Source organism: Mus pahari, chromosome 9, assembly GCF_900095145.1.
Source record: "Mus pahari chromosome 9, PAHARI_EIJ_v1.1, whole genome shotgun sequence".
Lineage (NCBI taxonomy): Eukaryota > Metazoa > Chordata > Mammalia > Rodentia > Muridae > Mus > Mus pahari.
The window spans coordinates 23,853,155-23,873,722 of NC_034598.1; the positions used below are offsets into that span (position 1 = coordinate 23,853,155).

The following is a 20,568-nucleotide window of genomic DNA, read 5'->3' on the forward strand; positions in this document are numbered from 1 at the left end:
AGAAGATGGCCTAGTCGGCCATCACTGGGAAGAGAGGCCCCTTGGTCTTGCAAATTTTATATGCTCCAGTACAGGGGAACACCAGGGCCAAGAAGTGGGAGTGGGTGAGTGGGTGGGGGGAGGGTAAAGGGGACTTTGAGGATAGCATTTGAAATGTAAATGAAGTAAATACCTAATAAAAATTGGGGAAAAGGGTAAAAATAAAATAAAAAAAAAAAAACAAATATGGTAGCACAGACCTGTGTTTCCATCATTTGAGTGGCTGAGGCCGGGGATTTGCAAGTTTAGTACTATCTTGGTGTGCTTGCTTATTAAGACGCTGTCTCAAATTTAAGGGGAAAAAAGAGACAAGTTTTGTGTACTTACTTTAAAACATGATTCACTTTTCTTTGTGGAACTTCCTGATGTATTAGATTAATTGACTAGGATATTCATCCCTCTAGGCAAAGAGAAGTCTGGAGCCAGATTCTTCACTACCCACTCACTAGAAGACATGGCTAGAGATACGAACAAAAGTATTTCTGATGCATCCGTACTTCTCTTAAGCATGGTATAGCTGGTTGTGATTGCACAGGCTTATAATCCCAGCACCTGGGAAAGGCAAGGAGGAGCAGGGATTCCCAACACCCACTGGTACCTCCAGTGCCATGGGATCTCATGCCCTCTTTTACCATGTTGAGCACCAGGAATATGTGGTGAACAGACATACAAGTAGGTGAATGCTCATAACAGAAAAATAAATAGAACATTTTAAAAGTAAAACTTTGTCTTAAAGGAAAAGCAGAACCAAAAAGAATGCATAGCAGCTACTAGGAATAGTACCCAGATGTGATGCCTACTCACTCAGTGACCTGTCTCCTACTAGTTGTCGTGGTTTAAAACAGGAACCTAAAACTTTTCAATTTAGGTAGAAATCTGTCTCTCTCTGAAAAATAAGGTGCTTTGCAGATTTGTTCAGCAAGAAGAACTGATTTACTACATTGCTTGCCCAGGAGGTTCATTACTGATGTAAGCAGCCAGTCCCATCTGCTTCAGTCCGTGTCTTTTCTGAGTCTCCAGAACTCAGATTCATCTCTTACATGGAACACCTTTACACTTCGCTGTGACTGTTTGTTACAATACTCATCTTCCCACTTAACTTTGAATACTTCTGCCACAAAGACTGTCCACATTGATCTGGTATCTCTAATACAGAACCGTAATCCCTGCACTTGGGAAATGGAGAGAAAGGATCAAGAACTCAAAGTCACTCTTGACTACATAGGAAGTTTGAGACTAGCCTGAGCTACATGAGACTTTTCTCAAAAGAAAACGACCCCACCGAAAAGGTGTACTGTTTTCTTTCTTTGCTTACTTGCTTGCTTAACATAGCAGGTGGGCCTGGGGGTGTGGTTAGCAGTGGAGTACATACTCATCATGTAGAAGACCCTGGATTCAATCCCAGCACTGAAATGTAAGCTAAAAAGAGCATGAGACATGTCCAATACCCAAGGAAATGCAGCTCCCAGCTCTTTATAATGAAGAAATGATTATCTCCATTTAAGAGAAAGTAAGATTTATTTTACGTTAGTAGTGCTGGATTGCCAAACTAAAAGCCAGTTTTCTTCATTCTGATACTATTCTGCATTTTACTTTAAAATAACTTATTAGACTATAGAAATTAACACTCATTTTAGTCTTCATCGGAAAATAGTAACCTTATAACAGTGTGAGCATGTTAAAAACCTAGCAGGCCAGCTGGGGTGAGTTGCAGTGGTAGAAGGCTTATCTAATGTGTTCAAGTCCCAGGCAGTGATGCCTCCAAGCCTTGGTTGAGATGGGGCTTCTCGGTGTCATAGGTGTCCTAAGGCAGCATGCCTGTGCTTCCCTTACCTTGCCAGGGAGCTAGTCCCCTGTACAGGAGTACTGTACATTGCCAGCAGACAAGACTTAGAAGGTTGTACTTACCCCTAAAATAACTCAGCATCTGTTTGTGAGCCATTTACTACTCAAGATGCATTGTAAGTTGTTTTTTCATTTGATAGTTACACGAATCCTACAAACTAGGTATCACTAGTTACATGTGGCAAAGCAAGCCCTTGCCTACTGTCTATAGTGATAGCTGACTTGATTTTTCTCTCAGGACTTGTCTCCAAAAGCTGCATTCTCTTGCACTACATTGCCCTATCTGTCTCAGAAACTGAAATGATTTAGATATGTTTCATAATATAACATGTTTTTTCTAAAAACTTCACTCACACATTCTGTAGATACTTACAGAAAGCCAGTGTCAGATCCCAGGGTTCTTTGCATAGTTTTCACAGCTCTGGTTATGTAGAGTCTGCATGAATGTGTGAGTTACTCATGGCTATAGGTTTTCAAGTTGGATCATGTAGGTATATTTAAGGGTCAGTGCTGCTGGACGGTGGTGGTACATGCCCTTGATCCCCCTAGGCCTAGGCAGGTGGGTCTCTGGGAGTTTGAAGCCAGCCTAGTCTACAGAGTGGGATCGGGATGGCTAGGGCTACATGGAGAGAGTCTGTCTCAAAAAATAAGTAAATAAAAATAAATCAATGCTAGTTTCCATAAGATTTTAGCTATTTTCTGTAGGAAATGCCCATTTAAACAGACCCAGACACCTGCATTAGTGGTTCCTACGCACGGCTTTGTGATACCTTGGTTATCTCTACTAAAAGAGGTAACTTTTTTTCCCTTGAAGTATTTTTAGAAGTGAGCTAAAGCCACCAGTTAGAGGGATCCAATTCCACAGATCTTTCCAGCTGGCATAGACTGGCCCCAGAACAAGGGCCTAACAGTAGCCTTCTTTGTGTGCTGCAGATTCAGCCAGCACACCCAGGGCCGAGCTCTCTGTTCATGCTGCAGATTTTTCTCTCTCCTTGTTTGGTTTTCCCAGTGTGTGCCTTTCTCCCCCATCCCAGACTATAGTAACAGGAAAGGCCTGAATGCTGTAATGGAACAATGATTAACAAAGAGTTTCCTCACTCATTTCCTCTAATACTGTATCCTGATTATTCAGGAAGGCTGGGACTGAGAAGTGAAGACTGAAGAGAGGAAACTCCAAAGCCAGCCTCTCTGCTTATCTACTGACCCACTTGTCTCAGCAATTCATGACAGATGTATAAATCACCAAGTGACTGTCCAGCATCTGCATTTCTGAAATGCGGCCATCAGCTAAGTTCCCGATTATTGGCTTTTAAGCAATAGTTATTAACCCTCCTCCCTCGCCTCTCTGATAGGAATATTTACACAACTCCAAAACCTACATGGAAAGAAGCAGGGCTGGTGCCATGGGACTCATCTTCTCCTACACCACACAATCTCCTGGAACATAATGTTTCTTGCTTATTGTATTTGTGGTGATATCAATGAGAAGCATCGCCTATAGGCTCCTTCATCTGAACATTTGGTCCCCTGCTGGTGGTGCTGTTTGGAGAGGTTGTGGAACCTTGAGGGAGGAAGTACGTCACTGGAAGTGGGCTTGAGGATTTATTGACTCACCCCACTTCCTGCTTTCTTTCTTTGCTTCCTGTCTGTGAATAAAAATGTGATCAGCCAGCTTCCTGCTCCTGCCACTAGGGCACGCCTTCCCTGCTATGATGAACTCTGTCCTTCTGGAACCGAAGCCAAAATAAACCCTTTCTTCCTTGAGTTGCTTTTAGTCAGAGTTTCATCACAGCAACAGAAAGTAACTAATACAGTAGTCCTTGTTTTAAATTGGCTTGGGGGTTTAATGTAATTATCTAAAATATAGTGCTTATAGAAATTTGATTCTTCAAAATTTAGTTTCTGGTTTGTTCTTCATTTTATGTCCCAAACTTTTCTGGGTTAATTTATGGGATTCCCCAGACTCTGGTGTTTTGAGACAGGGTTTTTCTACGTAGCTTTGGCTGTACTGGAACTCACTCTGTAGACCAGGCTGGCCTCGAACTCAGAAATCTGCCTGCCTCTGCCTCCCAAGTGCTGGGATTAAAGGCATGTGCCACCACGCCTGGCTTGATCCCCAGACTCTTAATTAAATATTTTATGTTCATAGCCTCTACAGTGTGTGGAAAAGAAGCAGCTCGTTATAGCAAAATCTCTTGGAATAGGAGTGGTAGTCCTAACACTGGATCTTGTATCACAGTGGAACACAGGATCTAGAGTGCAGGTTATTGCAATGGAATCAGTTCCTGAATACTTGGACTGTGTTTCCTGAGTCAGTCTGTCTGTCTGTCTGCTTGCTCCCCCCCCCCCCCACACACACACACTTTTCTAAGAAGAGATCCATGCCAGGCAGTGGTGGCACACATCTTTAATCCCAGCACTCGGGAGGCAGAGGCAGGCGGTTTTCTAAGTTTGAGGTCAGCCTGGTCTACAAAGTGAGTTTCAGGACAGCCAAGGATACACAGAGAAACCCTGTCTCAACCCCCCCCCCCCCAAAAAAAAAGAAAGAGATCCCATTGTGGAGTAGCTCTGGCTTGCCTGCCTCTTCTAAGCTCTTTCTGGTCTGGCTGCTAATATATTCCTATGCACAATCGCACTTGCTCCTCCCGCTTTATAAAGAAAAGGATCTCAGCTCCCATTATGATGACTTGCCCCAGGACACCTCTCAAATGGTGCTGTTTAGGGAAACGTATGCCTTTAAAGCCTCCCAACTTTTCCTGACCTGTGTAGTTTCTCATTTTGGCGTCATCCTATGAACTATGTTGAGTGTTCTGTATTCTGGTATGTTGTGAGTTTAGAGTTGTAGAGAATAGTCAGACATCATTCCCTTCATGACTTGTCTTGTGTACCTCTGATTAATGTTAAAACAAAGCATCCTTCTTTAAAAGAATTCCTGTGAATGGCTTGAAAAGATGGCCAGTGTGCAAAGTACCTGCTAGGCAGGCCTCATAATTCTCTAACTTCAGCTCCTCAGAACTCATGTAAAAGGTAGAATCTGGCATGCCTTGAATACTTCTACACAAGATGTCAGTATCTCCAGTAGGGCAACAGGTGCCTGCCTGCAGCTGGGAGATGGTTCTCGGCTGCTCTGCTCCTTATGAAGTCTGCACCCAAGAGCTGAGGCATAGTTTGTGTGGGCAAGGGGGACAAGCTGGTCCACACTCCATGTCATATCATCCAATGGAAGGACTAGCGGTCACTACACACAGGTAACTTGGAGGGGAGACCATGTTGCAGTTGAAACAGTGGAGAATTTTCAGGCATGCAACAAGACTACATCTTGCTGGGTACCTTTCCAGGTTGCCTAGATTATCCTGAAGAACTATGCCAACCAAGTGGATATCTGTGCCCTGTTCCTGATGCAGCTGTCAGCACACAAATTCTAAATATTTGTGTGCTACAGTGAGACTCTGCTGTCACAGTTTTATAAGTGTTCTGTGAAACTCTGCCTCCAAACTATGCCCTCAAAAGTTGTGTACATGGAACTGTGCTCTGCAAAGGACCAAAATATCAGAGATGTGTAATAGAATGAGAGGAAAGCCTGCCCTCAGAGAATGGAGCACAACAACTCAAGGCTGCTTGTTGAATAAAGAGCCTGGTGGTGTCCTACGCCCCAAATGCCAAATGCAGTAGTGTACACCTATGAAAAGATGAGAGAGAGAGAGAGAGAGAGAGAGAGAGAGAGAGAGAGAGAGAGAGAGAGAGAGAATATTCTTAAAAGCTTATAGAACAACTGTTCACAGCAGTGAACAAGAGACCCTGTCTCAAATAAGGTAGAAAGCAAGGACTGATAAGCAAGTCCATCCTCTGACCTCTAGTATCTGCTTTGGCTCCGCATTTAGATGCCATTCCCCCTCAAGACACCCCCAGCATACACGTGCACACAGAGTCCCGTTAGGCAAACACAGCATTAACAGGAAGCTCTGAGCAGGACTGGAGAGATGGCTCAGTTGTTAAGAACAGCATCCATGGTGAGGCAACTCAACAACTGCCACACATGTACCCACACACATGTGATACATGCCTCCTCAGACATATGCACATTGTAAATAAACATAAATCAATCTTTTTAAAGCTGTGAACATAGCTATCTTTCCAGAATGTTATAATTCCTTCTGAGTTCAAGGTCAATCTGGCTTACATAGAGAGTTCCAGGCCAGCCAAGACTACATATTGAAACCCTGTCTCAAAAAATAACTAAGGAGCTGGAGAGATAGCTCAGTGGTTAAGATCATTAGTTGCTCATCTGCAGGGCCCAGGTTTGATTCTTACAACCCACAGGACAGCTCACAGTTGTCTGTAACAACCAGTTCCACAGGATCTGATACCCTCTTCTGCCTCCATGGGCACCAGGCATGCAAGTGGTACAGACATATAGACAGGCAAAACCCCATATACAATAAGTTTTTAAAATTATTCTAGAATATGTACTTCTTGTAAATATTTAACTTTACAGTGAAAAAAATTAAATACCGGCCTAAAATAATGCAAGAAGGGGTTTTACATATATGCAAATTATGTGGGCTGAGAGTTCTGTATCTTTCATTAAATTTATAAAGGTAAATGAGACTGCAGAGCTGACTCAGTGGTTAAGGGCTGCTTCTGCAAAGGATCCAGACTCAATTCTGAACACCTAGATAGTAACTAACCATCTAGGATTCCAGTTCTAGGAGATCTGATGCTCTCTTCTGCCCCTCATGGACACCAGACACACATAGTGCACAGACATGTATGCAGACAAAACACCCATGTATATAAATAATAATAATAATAAATATTTTTATAATCCTTAAAGTTGAAATATGTACATCAAACATAAGAAGTCAGAGGTGAGACCAGCTGTTCACTGTGTCCTCGACCACATACATAGTTTCTGTATGTGGGGTGTGTGTGCATGTGTGCATGCACATATGTACCTGTATATGTGCAAGTTGAGGTTTTCTTTGATTGTTCTCCACTTTTATATTTTGAGACACTGTTTCTCACTGAACCCGAAGTTAGTTCATCAGTCAGGCTAGGCTGTCTGGCCAATGAGCCTTGTCCATCTGTCACTCTGCCACCTTCCCCAGGCCAGGGTTATAAGAACACACATCTATGTGTATGGGTTGTTTTTTTTGTTTTGTTTTGTTTTTAATGTTGGTTTAGAGTACCTCGTGTTTGTACAGTTTATTCCCTATACCAAAATAGAGGAGTTTGGAAGGTCCCAAAGTTAACTGGGGAGGTGACACACAGCTTTAACCCCAGCACTCATAGGGCAAAGGCAAAGACAGGCAGATTTCTATGAGTTCAAGGCCAGCCTACTCTACAGCACAAGTTCCAGGACAGACAGCTAGGGCTACAAAGTGAGACCTGTCTCCGAAAATAAATAAATAAATAAATAAATAGCCCCCTTTGATAAGGTCTGACGTAGTTGACTGGCAGAGAACACTTTTCTAACATTCACAAGGATTTGAGTTCCACACACACACACACACACACACTAAAACAACAGCAAAAGCCACTTTGTCTTTTCATGAAATAATCTCTTTCTGTGCTTGTTTAACATATATATGAAAGCTGATGGCCTTCATGGTTTTTCTTTCAGTTTGAAGGAAGGAAGTACTGTGAGCATGATTTCCAAATGCTCTTTGCTCCCTGCTGCCACCAGTGTGGTAAGTTTTACTGCTGAATATAAGTGAAAATCAGTTTCACACTCTTATAAGTCACTATAGTAGTTTTGTCTCTGTTGCGATGAGAAAACCCTCTGACTGAATGCAGCTGAGGGAGGAAGGGCCTATCTCATGTGTTCTCCAGGAAGCAGTGCATCGCTGAAGGAAGGCAGGGCAGAAGCCTGAAGCAGAAACTGGAGAAACAGCTTGCTGGCTTGCTGTTAGGCTTAAGCTCAGCTACAGCTGTGTATTTCACAGTCCAGGGCCACTTGCCCCCGGACATTGTGCCACATAGTAGGCTGGGCCCTCCTAGATAACTAACCATCAAGACACTCCCCTGCAGACATGGCCACAGGCCTTCTGATCTGGGTAACCCCTCAACTGGGGCTCCCTTCTCAGGTGATTCTAGGGTGCCTCAAGTTGACAGATAAAGCTGATAACTTGGACAGTCACTTAACACCAGAGAGTACTTGCTCTTGAACTAAAGAAGAACCGCAATCTGGAGAGAATTGACTTTTATGGACACATGGGTAGAGCCGGTAGTGGGCCTTCTGCACCGCTTTTCCCTCTGCAAATAGCCTTTGCCAACTTGCTTGTGGTCTGGCCAGGGAAGGTTTCAGTTGACTGGATAAAGTTGCATTTGTACTTGGCTCACTCATTGTAGCCACTTCAGTGGTGACTCAACTAGAACATTTCTAGGGCTTGGAGACCCTGAATTCAATGATAAAAATGATTGGTGAAGGAAGTGAGTGTCTCAAAAACATAGCAAGAACAAAAAAAACAGAAAATACTTTGTAGAGTCTGAAGTTATAACACACCGTGGTAGAAATGTGCTTAGTATTCATAAGGCCCTTGGTTTGATCCCCATGGAGTGAGAGGGTTGAGGGGGTGTGTAGTGAGAGTAAAAGGAAAGAGTGCTATAAGATTTTAGCTCTCTGGGTCACTGTGGGCATAAACAACTAAGAGGCACTGGAAGAGCTCAGCATCTGAAAGAGCTTGGAAAGGAAAGCCATGGTATGGTACGGTACAGTACAGTATGGTACGGTACAATATGGACAGTTTTAAAATGAGGCTGCAAAATAAAAATTGAGGACGCAAATGAGAGAAAGATCTTCTGTCCTCTTACTCCAACAGATACAGTGCAAAAGACTTTCTTTTCAATTAAGCTGGTAATGCAGACCTGTATTCCCAGGTACATGGGAGGTCATGGCTGGAGGATCTCAAGTTTAAGGGCTCACTTGAGGTCCTATGTCAAAAAGCAAAAGGGAAAATTGCAAGGGCTGAAGAGGTGATATTTAAAGACAACTTAGGGGTAAGGCAGTAGCTTAGTACTGGAAGAACTCTAGACTCAGTCCCTCCATAAACACTTCCCTTTCATTTATAGCAAATAAGACACCTCACAACATTCTTTGTGCTTTACTTTCCTGTAGGTGAATTCATCATTGGCAGGGTTATCAAAGCCATGAACAACAGNTGGCATCCTGAGTGCTTCCGATGTGACCTCTGCCAGGAAGTGCTGGCAGACATAGGGTTTGTCAAGAATGCTGGCAGACACCTATGTCGCCCATGTCATAATCGCGAAAAGGCCAGAGGCCTTGGAAAATACATCTGCCAGAAATGCCATGCCATCATTGATGAGCAGCCTCTGATCTTCAAGAACGACCCTTACCATCCAGATCACTTCAACTGTGCCAACTGCGGGAAGGAGCTAACTGCTGATGCTCGGGAGCTAAAAGGGGAGCTATACTGTCTGCCATGCCATGATAAGATGGGGGTCCCAATCTGTGGCGCCTGCAGGAGGCCCATTGAAGGGCGACTGCTTGTGGACGTTGTACATCGTGGTGCGCACTAGGCTCCGCACCACGATGTACAACGTCCACAAGCAGGCATCATGAGTTACTAGTGGAAAAGATTTTTCCTCTACTTTGATTCTAGCACAGGAGATAGTTTTCTAAAAAAATGGTTTCTTTAATCTTTAGTCAGAGATATGAGAAGTATATTTCTAATGATTAAAAAGAACTTAAGATTTTAAATTTCCATTTTGGCCCTTTATAGACATCTATGTCGCCCATGTCATAATCGTGAAAAGGCCAGAGGCCTTGGAAAATACATCTGCCAGAAATGCCATGCCATCATTGATGAGCAGCCTCTGATCTTCAAGAACGACCCTTACCATCCAGATCACTTCAACTGTGCCAACTGCGGGTATCACAGCATTTTCCCTGACATTTTGCAAAACAGTAGAACTAAAGTGAAGGAGCAGAGTTACCTATTTTTCTGTTGCTGCAGCAAACCAATGTGTTCTCTTCAAGCTTTTATTTTATTTTATTCTGCATGTGGGCATGTGCTCACATGCATGTACTGTACACCTAGGGTCTTGTGTAGTCTAGGCAAATGGTCTACCATGGAATTAAACCCTTAATTCCCCCAACTTTTAGTGTTAGACCTGTAGAAGAACCAAGAATGTTATATAATGGCTCTCCTAATGATGTGTGTTAGCTGGTTATTGTGTTCAATGAGTGAGTTTACTTTGCTGACTCATTGCTTGCAATGAGTCAGCAAAGTAAAAGAATAATTAGTGGACAGAACATAAGAAGCAGCAGACAGCGGAACATCACCAAATCAGGTGCCTATAACATCTGGCAGAAATGAGTAGAGTAGCCCAATTGAGAGAGAATGTAGAAGTCGCATTATCAGGTTAGGCATTTACAACATCCAGCAGAAATACCTAGAGATACTCTGTTGAAAACAGTCATGCTTGAGTTATTTTTTATGTGTATTGGTGTTTTGCTGGTATACAGTATATGCACTACATATGAGCCTCGTGACCATGAAAGTCAGATGAACTCATTAGATACCCTGGAACTAGAGTTAAAAATGATTATGCTGAAATTGAACCAAGGGCTTCTGCAAGGGCAGCCAGTATTCTAAACCGCTGAGCCATCTCTCCAGTTCTCATGTTCTTCTTTTAGTTATTTTTATTTATATGAATATACTGTAGTTGTCTTCAGACACACCAGAAAAGGGCCTTGGATACCATTACAGATGATTATGAGCCACCATGTGGTTCCTGGGAATTGAACTCAGGACCTCTGGAAGCGCAGTCAGTGCTCTTAACCACTGAGCCATCTCTCCACCCCTCATGTTAAGTTCTTGATTGAGAAATTTATAGACAGAGCAGAATGGTCTCTCCCTGGATGAGCTTTTAGCTTCCCAGGCCCACCACAGGCCTGCTTATACCAATGGCTGAACAATGGTAACCTCTGTTGGAAATGGTTGCCCTCTAGCTGTTCTCAAAGGCTCAATTCTTTTAAAAGCCTTAGTTGTTTACTGTCCTTCCTCCCTTTTGCAGCAGTAGAGGGCTAGCCTGCCCCCAGAACAGAGAGCCTTGAAAGATATTTGAAATAAATATGCTGGATTCTGGGATTTGGAGAAATGGCTCAATAGTTAAAAGAGCATTAGTTGTTCTTGTAGGGAACCCAGGCTTAATTCCTAGCACCATGTGGCAAAAAAACAACCCTCTGTAACACCAGTTCCAGGGCATCTAATGCTCTCTTCTGGCCTTTGTATGTATGCACCAGGTACACAGACATACATGCAAACAAAATACTTACACACATACATTTTTTTTAAAGCCCATGACAATTTGCCAGTATAATTTATCTTTTCTTACTATTTTTTTGTCTTAAAAGTTATAATATTATTTAATGAAAATCACTCCCATTATCTTCTCTTATCCTTGTTGTTATAGGCCACTGAGTTTAACTAAGGTTGCTTGCAAGTATGTGGCTGTGGAGTTATTTCCTGCATCTTGGACACCTTACCTAAATGGCTACACCCTGAAGATAAATCACTCCTCTTCCACCAGTAGCCATTAACTTCCAATAGCTTCTTAGTTCATGTGCCCTGAACTCAATGTAATTTATATTTTTATATTAATAAACACCTATGTATCATAGGCTGTCCACAGATTCATAATCCTCTGTCCTCAGCCTCCCAAGGGCTGGGATTACAGACATGGATCCAGTACTAGGAGTTTTAAGGAAGACAGATGGACTGAGATGTAATATGTTATTATAAGACAACAATAATAAGCATGACTGAAGTGGCATGTGTCTGACCTTTCCTTGTGTCTCACCATTAATGCAAGATACTGGTAACAACCTCCCAGCCAAGTCTCTTAATTCAGGTTTCTCAGATCACCTTTAATGAGGGGAAATAGGAATTATAAGGGATTCTTATAATTATATCTTTTAAAATCTTGTTTATAAAAAAATGGTGCTACCTCTGTTGGGTGCCCATCGGGTTGTGCACTAGTATTCAGTTTAATGTCTTTTGGTGGACAGGAAGGAGCTAACTGCTGATGCTCGGGAGCTGAAAGGGGAGCTATACTGTCTGCCATGCCATGATAAGATGGGGGTCCCAATCTGTGGCGCCTGCAGGAGGCCCATTGAAGGGCGAGTAGTGAATGCCATGGGCAAGCAGTGGCATGTGGAGGTGAGTGCAGCCTGTCCACGGGGAGCCAGTGCTTTCAGTCTCCATGCCTCAAGTGTGCTAGCAAGACAGCAGTCTAAGGATGAAATGTGGACATCTAAAACAGCAGTTGACTTTTATCCTAGTTTATCACTGTGACTAAAACAAAACAAGAAGCCTGACCAAATCAAGTGGGGAGGGCACTCCTTTAATCCTGGCACTACAGGAGAATCTCTGTAAGTTCAGGGCTAGCCTGGTCTACATAGTAAGTTCTAGGACAGCTAGGACTGACTATAAAGAGACTCAAAAACAAACAAACAACAGCTACCTAAAAGCAAATTGAGGAAAAGAAAGGGTTTATTGTGGATTATAAGTTATTGTCCATTGTGAAGTGAAGCCAAGGTAGGAACTGAAGCAGAGATCAAGGAGAAATGCTGATTATTGGCTTGCTTCCAGGCTCGTTGTCAGCTCCTTTTCTTACACAGCCCAGGCTCACCTGCCCAGGGATAGCACCACTCACAGTGGGCTGGGCCTTCCCACATCAATTAGCAAGCAAGAAAATACCCCACAGACACGCCCACAGGCCAGTCTTAGAGAGGCAACTCCTAGAATTATGGACTAGTTTGTGTTAAGTTGACAAAAATGAACCAGCACAACTTTATAGTAAATAAAAAAATCTAGAATGTAGTAACATGACAGCATAATGCTGGGTGTGTACTTTCCTAAATCTTTCTTAAGGACAACATTGTCACATCTCTAAAGAGAAGGGATGCCCATCTCTTCTTTCAGATGTCTTATTTGATAGGCTGGATTTTTGTTTTGTTTTTTTAAATGCATTGTCTGCGTGTATGTGCCTGGAGCCTATGATGGTGAGACAGGGGCATCCAATCCCCTGGAACTGGATAGTCAAAAGTTATGTGCAGATGCTGGAACCAAACCCAGATCCTACTCCAGAGGAGTGGGTGCTTCTAATTGCTGGGTAGTTAGTTATGTTTTGTTTTGTTGTGGGGTTTGTTTGGTGTTTTTTGGTGTTTTTGTTTATTTGTTTTTTGTTTTTTGTTTTTTGAGACAGGGTTTCTCTGTGTAGCTCTGGCTGTCCTGGAACTCACTTTGTAGACCAGGCTGGCCTCGAACTCAGAAATCTGCCTGCCTCTGCCTCCCAAGTACTGGGATTAAAGGCGTGGGCCACCACTGCCCGGCTTTTTTTTTTTTTTTTTTTTGACCATAAAAGCATCTGGTCTTGCTAGGTGTGATTGTACACGCCTTTAATCCCAGCAGTCAGGAGGCAGAGGCAGGCCAATATCTGTAAATTACAGACCAACCTGGTCTACACAGCAAGTTTCAGGTCAGCCAGAGCTATAAGATCTATATAGTGAGGCACTATCACCAAAAAAAAAAGCGGGGGAGGGGATTGAAATCTGGTTATTAATCTTACTATTAGAATTGATTAGTTTTGCGGTTACTTTGTTAGATAAATCACATTACAGTATCTTAAAAATAATCTATTCAAATTTTTTTCCAGCATTTTGTTTGTGCCAAATGTGAAAAACCATTTCTTGGGCATCGCCATTATGAGAGGAAGGGCTTGGCCTACTGTGAAACTCACTATAATCAGGTAATAACTGTAATTACTAGTGTTGGACCCATGCCAGGGAAGTCAGGGTATCCCAAAAAACACGAGAGGCCTTCTTGTTGTAAAAGCATGAGGCAGTTTAATGGCGGGGCCCCGGGCCGATACCCATCTCACGCAGGAGACAAAGGAATCCACCCTGAAACCCAAAAGTTAGGGTTTTTTATAGGGAGTTATAGGGAGAGGGTTGGGGGATTTGGGGGGAACTTGGCGCAGCTTCACACAATTGGCTTGATTACAAATCAGTAGAATAATACATGCAGGTTGTAGCATCAACAATTTCAAGGAGGGTCAGCGAGACCCAGGCCACCAGATGGCCAATGAGTCAATCAAAAAAAAATAACCCAAAATAGTTCCCGTGTTTATGTCTATCCTTGGGGCCACCCATCCTCAGGAATGTCCAAACAAGGGGCTCTCCTGGACATGCCTGGACTTGTTATTGTAAATCTTCAGCTAGGCCTTCAGGGCCTGTCAGGCCTCAGGCCTTCAAGTTCCTAATATTGCCCTATTTGTCTCATGTTATACTTTTGACTGTAAGTTCTTTGCTTTTCTTGAATTCAATTCCTTTCACTAGATGTGTGATAGATGCAAACTGAAACATCAATGTTTCAGCTGGAGAGAAAGTTCTTGGAAAATGTGCATTGGTCTACAGAGATGTATTTTAAATCTTTGAGTCTCAAAACACTCACTAAGTAATGTACAAACAATATCTGTTTATATCTACCTTTACCCACAATCTCCCTTTGCTTCCTCTGGGTGCATTTGATTTTACTATATAAAGATAGAGCTTTTTATTAATACATATATCTTTTATGTACAGACATGTGTGCGCATTTAAATGTCCATAGTTTTTTGTTGTTGTTTTGAGGGGTTTTTTTTATTTTATGTATATGAGTGTTTGCCTGAATGTGTGTCCATGAACCCCATATGTACAGTGCCTGTGGGGCCCAAAAGAAGGCATTGGATCCCGTGAGATTGAAATTAAAGGTGGCTGTAAGCTGCATATGTGGGTGCTGGGAACTGAACCTAGGTTCTCTGCAAGAGCAGCCAGTGCTCTTAACTACTGAGCCTGCTCTACAACCCATGCATAGTTGTTTGTTTGTTGGGTTTTTTGTCTTGTTTTGGGTTTGGTTTTTTGCAGGGCAAGGGCAAGTTTTGGGTTTTTTTTTTTTTTTTTTTTTTGGTTTTTCGAGACAGGGTTTCTCTGTATAGCCCTCACTGTCCTGGAACTCACTTTGTAGACCAGGCTGGCCTCAAACTCAGAAATCCACCTGCCTCTGCCTCCCAAGTGCTGGGATTAAAGGTGTGCGCCACCATACCCAGAAAGGGCAAGTTTTTTATTGTTTGTTTTGTTTTGGTTTTTGGGGTGCTGGGTGGGTGGATGGTTGGTTGGTTGGTTGGTTGGTTTTTGGTTTTTCAAGATAGGGTTTCTCAGAATAGTCCCATCTGGGAACTAGCTCTGCAGACCCTGTTGGCCTCGAACTCAGACTGCCTGTGCCTCCCAAGTGCTGCAATTAAAGGCATGTGTCACTACTGCCAAGCTTATGCATAGGTTGTTGGTTTTTTTTAATATTTTTTTAGTTGAGAATTTCATACAATATGTTTTGATCATATTCAATCCTATCTTCTCTAACTCTTCCCATATTTACCCTATCTTCCTATACTTTGCCTTCTTATAACCCCCAGTTTCTTTTTTTTTTGTTATTGTTGTTGTTGTTGTTGTTAATAACCCATCAACTCCAGTTTGTACTCCCATTTACATCTGTGTAGGGAGCTGTACACTAGAGAATGGCCAACTTACCAGGAGCTACACTCTTAAAGAACGTTGACTCTCCTTCCCTAGAGACAAGGTTTGTCTGTGTTACTGCGGCAGCCTCCCAAGTGCTGGGAAGCACTACCACCCAGCCCAGTAGTGTTCTTATAGTACTTCTTTATTCCCTGCTCTAAGATTAGTGTCGGTATTGTTACATTTCTTTAGCCTCCTCAAATATGGAACATCTCCAGTCTCCCTAGTATACCCTTTTCCTTTCATCTCTTCTGATGGCTCTCCACTATTATTTTGAGGTCGTGGGCTCTTGGCTGGAACACTGAACAGAGAGTGGTATGCCTTCCTCAGCACCTCTCTTCTGTGTTCATTGCTGTTCCACTGGTGCCCACCCAGGCTTGGTGTTGACACTATATGTGCGCTGGGAGTTACTGCCCACCCCAACCTGTGAACAGTCACTTTCTGACAACATAAATATCCTCCTCATCACTTTCTCCTTACATTTAGTAGTGTGCAAGAGTGCTGCCTGCTCAGGGTGGAAATGAGAGTTACCCAGTTTAGTGCCCTCCCTGCTCACTTGCCCTCAGCGTTCTGCTTGAACAGCCACCATCCTCTTTCCTGGGCATAGGGTTGTTTTATATGTTTTGTTATTTTGGTGCTCAAATTGTCACAAGGAAAGATATGATTAAATGAAGAAAACGGAGTGTTTTATTGTAACTAACCAATTACTGATTTTCTTTAGAAAGAATAAATTCTCAAATTTAGTTGCCAGCTACTTGTTTTTCAGTGGTAAACAGAGTGGAGATCATATTTACTGTTAAAATTAATTCTAAAGCAGCTTGAGCCTTCACCACTTGTTTCTTGTCTTCATTCTCAGCTGTTTGGTGATGTTTGTTTCCACTGCAACCGTGTCATAGAAGGTGATGGTATGTATCTGTGGGTGGATGGGCCCGCTTTCTCATAAAAACAATGATGGGAAAATGGGAAGAAGCTAGTTGCTCCCGTGGTTTATAGTTTGGGCACTGTCAGTTGCTTTCCTCTTGGCATGCTTCTCCAGAACTGTACAACAGCGAGATGGGCTACCAAGGCAGCACAGCTGGTGCACGCTGTACAGAGGTGTTAGGACTTCCTCTGTAGGCAAACCAGGCAGGACAGACTGGCTGTCACACAGAGGAAGCAGCTGTGTTTGCTCATGGTCACTAACTAGTCCTGCCAGAAATTTCCTGACAAAGTTCTAAACAATCGTGTTTGCTGCATGCTTTCTATTTCTCAGCAGAAATCACCTAATCAGGAAATACAAGGTTAGTTCTGGACCTTTGTTCGTTCACTGCAGTCAATTTAACTCCTCCCTGCAGGAGACACTGTCATGTAAAGGACAAAGGAAGTTAGACACTTATTCTCAACTTCGAAAGAAACACCCCTTTAAGTCAGATACATTAAAATCGGGAGTTTAAAATTTTTTATCTAATGTATATTGCTTCGGGGGTTTTGGAGCCTTGTTAGAAAAGCTCACCTGAGGAAGGTGAGACGGATCGGTTGTCTACTGCCCATGGTACTACAAGGAATAGTGTTTTAGTGTTTTACAAGTCTCTAATTTGTAAGTAAAAAAATATTAAAGTTAAAAAGGGCGGGGCTGGTGAGATGGCTCAGTGGATAAGAGCACCCGACTGCTCTTCCGAAGGTCCAGAGTTCAAATCCCAGCAACCACATGGTGGCTCACAACCACCCATAACAAGATCTGACTCCCTCTTCTGGAGTGTCTGAAGACAGATACAGTGTACTTACATATAATAAATAAACAAATCTTTAAAAAAAAATAAAAGGGCAAAAGAGTTGTAGAGAGAGAGCTCAGAGGATAAATGCTTGTGTAATGAGGACCAGAGTTCTGTCCTTAGCACCACAGTGCAGCCTGCCTGTAATTCCTGTGTTTGGAAGGTAGAGAGGGGCTCCCCAGAGCAAGCCGCCAAGCACACTGACTGTTCTGGCTAGCTCTGAGTTCAACTGGGAGACCTTTCCTCCATTAATAAGACGGAGAGTGATCAAAGCAAACTCCTTATCAGCCTCTGAGTTCTCTTCATATATACACACATGCATGTGCACCCACACATGCACAAAGGCATGCAAAAAAATGAAAACATAGAAATAGTCTTGCTTAAGTCATAACCTACCTATCTAATAATGTAAAAAAAGCCAGGCACTCAAGAGACAGATACAGGAGATCTCTATGAGTTTGGGGCCAGCCTGCTCCATATGTTGTGAGTTCCAGAACAGCCAAGAGCTTCATAATAAGATCCTGCCTCAAAAACGCAAACAGGTGAAAAGATAGCCATAATAAAAGTAAATTGGTTAGAAGCACACGAGTAGCATCGAGCTTTTTGGGCTGTGCTTTTGCAAGGGGGAAAAAAACTTCTTACCAAGCATGATGGTGCGTATACGTAATTCCAGAATCAAGGAGGCCAAAGCAGGAAGACCAGAAGTTCAGTCCAACCTGGGCTACACAGTAGGACTGACTCTGTCCTAAGAGTAAAGGAAGCCGGGCGTGGTGGCGCACGCCTTTAATCCCAGCACTCCGGAGGCAGAGGCAGGCGGATTTCTGAGTTCGAGGCCAGCCTGGTCTACAGAGTGAGTTCCAGGACAGCCAGGGCTATACAGAGAAACCCTGTCTCGAAACACACACACAAAAAAAAGAGTAAAGGAACCTCTCAGGAAAGAAGGCTTGAGCCCCCCTCTAGGTGCCTGGGGAGCAACCGTCTGTGTTCTTCAGGGTTGGGAAGCGAAGCCCTCTTCCCGCAGTGAAATGCTCCTGTGTGACCAGATCTCTTTCCCCACAGTGGTCTCTGCCCTCAACAAGGCCTGGTGTGTGAGCTGCTTTGCCTGCTCCACCTGCAATACCAAACTCACACTCAAGTAAGTACTCGTCCAGTCCATTGTGAAAACTAACCCTGAAAGGGTTTAGATGCCATTTAGAATCTGAAAGGGGAAGTGATTGATTCCTGTCTCTTTTTCTCTTGAGTCCTTCTGAAAGTAAATGTTCTTCTTTAATTGTTCCTGTTCTGTCCCTTCTTTGTTCTGCTCAAAGGGATAAGTTTGTTGAAATTGATCTAAAGCCAGTCTGCAAATACTGTTATGAGAAAATGCCAGAAGAGTTTAAGAGGCGACTTGCCAAACGGGAGAGAGAAGCAAAGGATAAGGACAAGCAGAGAAAGAGAAAGCCAGTGTGTCTGTAACCGTTCTATCCCTCCCACTCCATTCTCATTGCTTCTCTGTGGTTAGTCTCTTAGGATGCCTTTCCTTTCTGTGTGTCTTTTTGTTGTTCTTTCTTTTTTTAAAGCATGTTTTTGTGACCATAGTGATTGAAATACTTGTCCTGTGTGGACTTAGTTCTTTTGTCTTTTACACATATGAAGCTTAATGAGACCCATACTTACCAAGGGCTATGTGTTCATACTTGCCGCAGCTCAGCTTTTCTGTCAGTGTGACCAAGGGACACCTTTTCTCTACAACCTTTAAATAGTGGGAACAGTTTTAAAGTATTTTATGGCAATTAACTGCTGTGGTCTTTGATTTCTTTGCCTAAAATCATTTAACTGAGGAAGTGGAGTGTTGGGTGTTTTAGAACCACATGTGCTCTCAGCATGTCCTCTGGCTGAGCAAAGCTGCCTAGATGGCATAGCAACGCTGTCCTCTGTGGTGCTCTGCATGCTCGCTCCCTGATGCTTGTGAAGGCATTTCCTTGAGTTTCCAGACTCTTGTTCTTGTTTTGTATGGGATGTACTTCAGTCTTGGACATTCTGTTGAATCACTGACATGATTGTTTCATGTTTTTCTTTATGTTGTTTTGAACTCAAAGAGAAGTTTTGCTTAATTTTCTTATTTCCTTTTGTTGAAGAATTAAAAGGCAAATATAAACTTCAAACAAGAGAACTTGTCTCACTAAAGGAGGAATCATATATTTTAAGCTTTTGCCACCAAAAATAGTTTTTGTTCTAAGAAAACATTAGGAAAATATTTAGTTTAGTTATAGTTACAGAGTACATGTAGTTCCAAAAACGTGCAACACCCAAAATTCCCCGGTTAAATGACTTTAGGCAGCAGAGAAACCAGAGACCAGCAGCAGTTGATAGATGTGGAACTACTTTAAAACTGTTCCAACTACTATTTAAAGATCGCAGAGAAAGTGTCTAGTCCACACTGTGACAGAAAAGCTGAGCTAAGCCTGTACATGAGACAGACCTGTACATTCAAGCTTCTTACCACCATTTAAACCAAACTGTCCCTGAGTATTCATTTACCAAGTATTCATTTACCAACTGGCAACATGTAACATTTGAATCAGCTTTAGTTTCTTTGTAAAAAAAACAAATGGAAAGCCAAACTCAGACATGTCATAACGTTTAAAACATATTTGTAAATACATGGGTAGGAGTTATTCTTGTTATTAACATTGTTCTTTAAAATCACCCCAGTGCTAGATGTGATAGTATACACCTTTGATCTAGCATGCAGGAAGCAGAGGCAGGCAGATCTCTGTGAGGTCAAGGCTAGTCTGGTCTACATAGAGAGTTCTAGGCTAGCCAGAGCTACATAGTAAGAAACTGTCTCAAAAAGAAAAAGAAATAAGAAAAAGAAACAAAATGACTTAAACAATTGTTGTTATCTGTAACACTGTATCACTAGGCTTATTCTACAAATGCTTTTTAAGTATAACTTCACAGTAAATGAACAGATTATAAATAACTTACGGAGCTTAGAATTCAGCAGTACTAAGCTCCTGCAATTAGCTGCTCTGAGTACATTACAGATGGAGACCACCTAAAAGTTTTTTCTCCAGAACTGTTTATAAGTGAATTGATATTATGTGTTCTTCTAGCTTTAAAAAAGGAATCATGTTCTCTATTGAACTACCACTTAAGGAATACTTAAGGGTTGTCCCATTACCTTAGTGTTCAAGAATGATAACCAGCTTTTTGTCCTAATAGCTAAAATAACCTATTATGATTTAAGCTCTTTTCTTTTTTTTTTTTTAAAGATTTATTTTATTTATGAGTCTTCAGACACACTAGAAGAGGGCATCGGATCCCATTACAGGTGGTTGTGAGCCACCATGTGGTTGCTGGGAATTGAACTCA

The 20,568-nt window shown here is 42.4% G+C and overlaps 1 protein-coding gene across 6 annotated transcripts in view; it reads left to right on the plus strand.

Annotated features, from left to right (window-relative positions):
• Lims1 (LIM zinc finger domain containing 1) overlaps positions 1 to 20,568 on the plus strand; it is a 112,312-nt gene that overhangs the window by 87,067 nt on the left and 4,677 nt on the right. For 3 of the 6 annotated variants that reach the window (XM_029542081.1, XM_029542080.1, XM_029542079.1), the window contains exons 3-9: positions 7,508 to 7,574; positions 9,002 to 9,371; positions 12,017 to 12,068; positions 13,567 to 13,659; positions 16,317 to 16,365; positions 18,271 to 18,346; positions 18,519 to 18,707. In XM_029542081.1, coding sequence (XP_029397941.1) covers positions 7,508 to 7,574; positions 9,002 to 9,371; positions 12,017 to 12,068; positions 13,567 to 13,659; positions 16,317 to 16,365; positions 18,271 to 18,346; positions 18,519 to 18,666 — 855 coding nt within the window. In that variant the 3' untranslated portion in view covers positions 18,667 to 18,707. The remainder of the gene's footprint in view (positions 1 to 7,507; positions 7,575 to 9,001; positions 9,372 to 12,016; positions 12,069 to 13,566; positions 13,660 to 16,316; positions 16,366 to 18,270; positions 18,347 to 18,518; positions 18,708 to 20,568) is intronic. The other 3 variants (XM_021204653.2, XM_021204652.2, XM_021204651.1) reach the window with 1 other exon arrangement.